This window comes from Montipora foliosa, chromosome 6 (genome assembly GCF_036669935.1).
Source record: "Montipora foliosa isolate CH-2021 chromosome 6, ASM3666993v2, whole genome shotgun sequence".
Classification (NCBI taxonomy): domain Eukaryota; kingdom Metazoa; phylum Cnidaria; class Anthozoa; order Scleractinia; family Acroporidae; genus Montipora; species Montipora foliosa.
In genome coordinates this window covers 18,994,043-19,000,742 of record NC_090874.1, presented here as the reverse complement: position 1 = coordinate 19,000,742, position 6,700 = coordinate 18,994,043, and the positions used below count along the sequence as shown (strand labels likewise).

At 41.0% G+C, this 6,700-nt stretch overlaps 1 protein-coding gene across 2 annotated transcripts in view; it reads right to left on the bottom strand.

Moving 5' to 3' along the window:
* Window positions 1–2,781: 2,781 nt before the first annotated feature.
* Window positions 2,782–6,700, bottom strand: part of LOC138006883 (lysyl oxidase homolog 2A-like) — a 39,688-nt gene continuing 35,769 nt past the window's right edge. The window contains exons 10-11 of one of the 2 annotated variants that reach the window (XM_068853497.1): window positions 5,900–6,081; window positions 2,782–4,999 (exon numbers count right to left, since the gene is read on the bottom strand). In XM_068853497.1, coding sequence (XP_068709598.1) covers window positions 5,900–6,081 — 182 coding nt within the window. In that variant the 3' untranslated portion in view covers window positions 2,782–4,999. The remainder of the gene's footprint in view (window positions 5,000–5,899; window positions 6,082–6,700) is intronic. The other variant, XM_068853496.1, reaches the window with a different exon arrangement.

Below are 6,700 nucleotides of genomic sequence, written 5' to 3'. Positions count from 1 at the left end.
CTACTCCGAATAAGCAATCAGTCTTGATACCAGTTAGGCTGGGCAACAACAGCTCCGTCATTGCATTTGACTATAAGATAAACAGGCCATATTAGCCTACTTCCCCAAATAAGCTCACATTATAACCTTTGTGCCAGTCAGGCTGCCAGTTAGGCTGGGGATCATCAACTCCGACGTACAATATAGGTAAAATACAATATAAACCTAAAGTACAAAAAACTAAGAGAGCTGAGCAACCGCTAACAAAGCAAATGCGGTTTGAACGGAAGTCAGAAAAAACCTGCCAGAAAAAACCCCTGTGGGGAAAATATGTACTGGAAATCTGGGTAGGAACTAAGGCTCAAGCTCCAAGCGATTAGAAACCCATCCTACGAAGGCTTTACAAAAAGGAAATTAGAACAGCCGATCCCACCAGACTGGATGCATGTCATGGTACCTAGAAAAGAAAGAACTAAACAAAGAAAAAGTTAAACGAAACGAAAGAACTCGGTTGGTTCGGAAGCCTAGATGACAACCACGTGTTATACCAGGTCTTATATACCCCTACATCGTTGCCCATGATGCCCCAGCCTGGAACCGAGGCCCTTGTTGTATCTCGTGCCGACAAAATAGTTATTTCAGCCTTATTCGCTAGCTCACTCGTCAGAAGCAACATTTTCTTAAGCACGCGGAGCTCCGCTATTAACAGCCACGATGAAGCTCAAGTTCGCCGGCTTAAAGATACAGGAAAAAACTTCATGAAGACTCATTTGATGAAAGAGCAGAATCATGAAATCGGCCCCTCCGGCCTGAAATGATCTAACTTGCATCTTCGCGGAGGTAGTACATGCGTCTGTGGTATTACCATTCTTGCAGAGGTTCTCAAGTCGCTCTCTACCCTGGCAGCATAATCTCTATTCGCTATGTGTTCCGTCAAGCGAGTTGATGGTGGTTCATCGAGATCCGCCCCTGTATTGCTTATCGTTTCCCTGGGCGCCGCAATCTTGAATAATTGTGACCTGTTACGGTTGCCCTATTGTTGTAACACAAAGAGCTTTTGTATAATAACAATAGAACGTTTTCAAATGACGTCACGGCGGCCATGTTGGTGTTCCAAAACAAAAAAATGGCGGCCATGATAGTGTACCAAACTACTCCTCCGCGAATTGAACTCTATTTTTGTGCAAATATTTTTGTTTGTTTCAGTGATTGCTGCTGGTCACGTGAGTGAAAATGCTCCATTGAGAAACCGTAACAAGTCACAATTATCCAAGATGACGAATTTGAAACTGAAAGTTAGCGATTCTAAACTTCATTTTATCCAATACAAACGCTTTCCTTGAACAAATCCCAAACAAATTTTATCATAAACATTAGTTCCTACGATTTTTAAGTTAACCTTTAAAAGACTTATATTGACAACGTGTACTCACTTGCCTCCTGTGCATCCCGTTATGCATTTTTTTCAGAAAATTAGAATTCAAGATGGCCGCCGCATTGGTTTCATTTGCGACGTTTTAATGTCTTTCTGATCAATTTCTCAGTTTCTATTTTTTCATGATTTACACACGTGATCGAACGTTAATGTATTTGATATCCACAAAAGTACAAATTATTAAACAAATCCTCAAGCAAACTTCGTCTTGCAGTTAAGTGTTTCTTACAAAATGTCCGAAGACATTAGAGGCAAAACGGCATGTTAAAGGCAACCCTGAAAACAACCCATAGAACGCAACTGGAGTAACAACTTAAATGTAAGGTGGGGGGAGGGGGGGTGGGAGAGTATTTCAAGAAAAACACAAAACTGTAGTTTTAAATGATGGAATTAAAACAAGAAAGGAGTCAGCAATATTCTCTTGCATGAATTTTTTGCCTTTAAGTGAAATAATGGGTTGATTTGTCTTTCTGGTCCTGTTTCTTAACTCATTTAAGATTTTCTTTTGTTCACTCTTCCCTCGCTGATGACTGTAACTGAGCCTCGCTTGCAGCTGAAAAAAAAAGACCAACTGGTGCCGGTAAATAACTTTACCCGCTCCTTGTGTGTTTTTTGAAAACTCTGTTTGTTGTTCTTCTAAGGAAAGCGGTCATTTACAGGCAAATTTCCAAGTCCTCAAAACCCTAAAGACTCTTGGCCACGCATGGGTGCATGTGACTGAACTAAAGTAAAGTAAAGTAAAAGTAAAGCTACCATATTTAACGTCGATAACTCGTAACAGTAATTCAACTGACAAACCTGAGGTCGACGGTGCGCTCATTTTACTCCCCCCTCTCCATCAGTGCTCCGTTTTACGGGTATTTAAAGCTACTTAGCTACACGGAAAGGAGAGAAGTCGAAACAAGGATGCGAGATCCGGGAATCGAACTCAGGACCTCTTGCACCAAGGCCGCGTACTAACCAACTGTGCCATCCTTGCTCCTAACGCGTTCCAAACGAAACTGTGGTGTTTCAATTTGGGAAAATTTGGAAGAGTATTGTTCCTGAAAAAGTTTCTGTTTCCGAAAGGGTTTTGGCTAATTTGAAGGGGAAAAGTAAATGTTCAGTTTAGTCCACGAGGAACAGGAAACCCAATTTTCCAATTCTGTCAAAATGTTGTTTTTTTTTTTTGGCGGGGGGGGGGGGGGGGGGCAACAGACGGCGCCTTCAGTTCTGAGCACGCGCCTTTCGAAATCTTCGTTCTTTAGATTAAACCTCATGCGCATACTCAGTACAGAAAACTAGTACTCGTAGTCATTCTTGTACCTCAATCTGAAAGTCGGTATTGTTTTGTTTTGTATTTTTTTGGGGGGGAGGGGGGGGGGAGGGTGGAGGAACCGTAGTGTCAAGATTTACCTCATAGAACAAAAGCTTTTAGATAGGGACGAGGAAGTTAAAAATATGTCCCAATCCATTTTGTCCAGGAGTGTACATGGTTAATAGCCCACGTATACTGATAATGACGTGACAATGGTTGATAAAGTGATTTATGTATGCCTCAAAGATCTCTGCAAAGTCTACGAAAAAATGGACTAGATAAACAAAATATCAGTTGGATATAAAGGCCCCGGGCAAAAAGGAATCAGCATTCGCTTCAACATGTTTTCGATTTTGTTGAACGATGTCAACTGCTGGTGTGGGCAAACGGTTTTAACACATAATCAACATTCGCGATGACAAGAGAAATGTTGAATAGTTAATTGTTGAAGCAAAGTGTAAACGGTTTTAAACTCATTCAACATCGATTCAACTTCAATTCGCAACGGTTTCATCGCTGTTCAACAAACTGGAACGGATGTTGCAGCAAATGCTGGTGCCGTTTGCCCTGGCCTTAAAAAGATCTTTTGAATGCCAAAATACCCTGCATGTGTTCCTTACTTTTTTATTGCTTGGAAAGACTTTACATTTCTTTCGGTAAGCAAGCGTCAATTTGAGAGAAAATCGAAACAGCTTCTAATCCCGAATTTCTGAAAAACTCACCTTGAAAATAAAAAAAAACAACAACGAAAAAAACAAAACCCTTTTACAGTGCTACGCGTCTTACCGTAACCACCTAACAAAGTTTTTTACAAATTGTCCGCCAATCAGGGTGTGTGAATTTGACTGACAGTCACGCCTCCTTGCAAAGTTCACACAGTTGTAAGTTGAACACCGTTGCATGGGTTGTTGAGTTGACGTATTTACACGTAGTTGTCAAATATGAAATTTTGTTGGGTGGCCACGGTATGACGCGTTGCACTGTAACAAAAAGGAGAGCAAAGTTTGTCATGACGTACGGATCGAGGTATGGAATGATCCTATGGGTGGAAGATTACATAAGCAAAACTAATAGGCGTGGTTACGCGACAGATTTGGAGCCAGATTGTTGAGCCCTGGCGACCAGAAAAATTTGATTTTAGGGTCCGAGAGAGCGCCTACAAGATTCGAAGTTTATGGATGAGTATCACTTGAAATCGTATGTTGCCTCGAACCTTCGAGAAATTCTTCTGCCACGTCTGATAATTTTCGATTGTTGGTGAGATGAATTAGCCTATATAATTGAACAATACCTGTTTTTAAAACGAATCAATGAATTTAAATTCAAGAAGCTTTAGGGTTTGTTTTGCCTCTTAGCGTCATTTGTTAGTCCTGATTCAGGATTCCGTCTAACTTAACCCAGGGGGCCCCCGCAAAAGGTCTGAGTTGCGATCCCATAAACTACGCAGCTCCGATGGACCCACGCGAAGTAAGGAGATTTTACATAAAGTCTACTTTACGTGTAATTGACTCGAAAGGGATACTGTTCACTTTCTATACGAGACTGCAGAGCTATCGATCTGAGGGGGTGTTTTATGATAAATATACGACTTTTTTTCTGGTACGAGTTCATTCTGCTTCTGTGCAAAATCTTTTACCGGGATGATTCTCTGGGATAAATTTCTTACAATGGTATGAAAAATGTAATAGAGTACAGAGCATTAAGAGAGAACCGGGAATCAATGAAGTCGAACCAGGATAAAAGTCGTACCTGATCAGTATAATGTAACCAGCCTCTTGGATTTTATAGAAAAAGCAACTTGAGGAAATTAGATGTGTCGCCGGAGACCTCGACCAACCAAGCGAGTCTTGCTCATGTAATAGGCCACTCAGCAGCCCATTACCCGGAGCCTCCATCTTCCATATTGACACTCTGAGTCAACCCTGTCCCATATCTTTCTATTTTAGAAGCACCTCGCAGGGGGGCTTTACTGGGTGTTTTCACAATAGTCGATCATAACAGACCTATGGTCAGCCATTTATTACGTCACATACGTATGTGACGTATGCGAACCACTTCACGTATGTTCCCAGTCACATACGTCAAAATGTAGTAGTTCTAAAAATAGAAAGATACGGGACAGGGTTGACTCAAGGGTACAATACAGATCGAAGCTCCGGGTAATGGGCTCCTGGTCACTTTATAGTAGAAGAATTATGTTTGTGTGCAAAGACGAGCTGCAAGGTCGAACTAGAATTTACTGAGGTGAGTTTTATTGCGTAGTTTGCCGTGTGTCGGATATTTTAATCCTGAAAGTCAAAGAAAAAGAAAAAAATCGGTAAAATGTGTGAACTGAAACATATTGGTACTTAACAACTTGTTAGTTGGAGGATATCGTTTTCATTTCGGAGGATACGTTTTGGATTTAAAGACACAAATAGAAAGCATAATATCGAATTTGTTTTAATCTTTTTAAATAAATATAAAAAAAACGTTGTCTCCGAAATAAAAGAAATTCAGTATTGTAATTTTTGTTTTCAAAAATTCCGGGCGCCGCCGTGTTGAATAATTGCGACATGTTACGGTTGACCTATTGTTATTATATAAAAGCTCTTTGAGTAATTTTTGCCAATGTAAACTCATTTCATTTTGATACAATATTATTTAGCCGAATAGCACGTTTTCACATGACGTCACGGCGGCCATGTTGGTGTTCCAAAACAAAGAAATTGCGGCCATGATGGTGTAACAAACTAATCCTCCGGGAATTGAACTCTATTTTTATGCAAACAGTTTCTTTGGTTTCAGTAATCCAATACGGCTGCGGGTCACGTGAGTGAAAATGCTCTCTAGGCCATTTTACAGTTGTTTCCTCAGCGACCTAGCCTATGAATGGCTGCGAGGCTGCCGGTGACCTTGCATTTATACAGCCCACGCTGCTTTTATCATGTAAATTGTATTGTTGTAATGCTAATTAGTCCATATTAACATTACAAAAGCATGAAGGTTTGTATCAAAACAGAGTCACCGGCAGCCTCACTTCTATTCTTAGGCCAGGTAACTTAGCTACAACTGTGAAAAAAGGTCCATTGCTTTATGAACGGGGATCATAGTAGTTCTAGACTATGTTTTGCAGGGGTCGGGAGCGGAAGACATTTCCTAACACTAGAGAGACGAGTCTTAGGAAGCGACACACACCACACACTCACCTAGTCGTAACACAGTCCCCATTTACCATCAGACTTAAAATCATACGTCGTGGAGCACCATCGTTTGCTATAACCATCAGTGGTACAGTCTTGATATAGTTTGCCCATGAAAAGGAATGGAAACTCACAGCATTTTCCTCCAGAATTGCCGCCATGTGTGTCAACTCCGCTGTCACACTCCTCTGGAAAAATTGGAAGAAACGATAGAAGAAAGAAAAACTCATTCGTCTTATAAGAGTTCAGCTAGAGTGCAAAGGTTATAACCGATTTTGCCGTTCCGAGTTTCCGAAAGTAAAGAACACAATTCCATCATTTAAGATTATCAAAGAAATCACAGGTACCCCAAGCTCGATATATGAGCAGCTCTTTATATGATGACCTTTGCATTTGTTACGTGACTGGAGCGATTTGCATATTTATAAGGATTTGTATGGGGAAAATAACGATTGTTTCTGTGACCTATGAAAATGTAGCGATTTAAATAAAAATCGTCTTACCTTACTTTAGTTGAGTGTTTTTCCCCTCCTGCGTGGTCTTTGAGCCGATTTACGGCCATTCCTGTTAGTTTTAGAGGAACCGGTTTTCTCCCTCTATATATACTAACCAAGGTTGGGTACTCTCACGAAGCAGTCGATCCGATCCGCCGAAGGAAAGCGGCCGTAAATTCGCTCCAGCAGCTCCAGTCGCCTCGAAATTCCGGGTAGAGCACGGACGATAGTTAATTTTTCCTTCCGTGGTCTTTGCTTGGCGCCGAATCTTCACAGAGGCCGAATAAAACGTCGGCAACCTCTGAAAACTTTC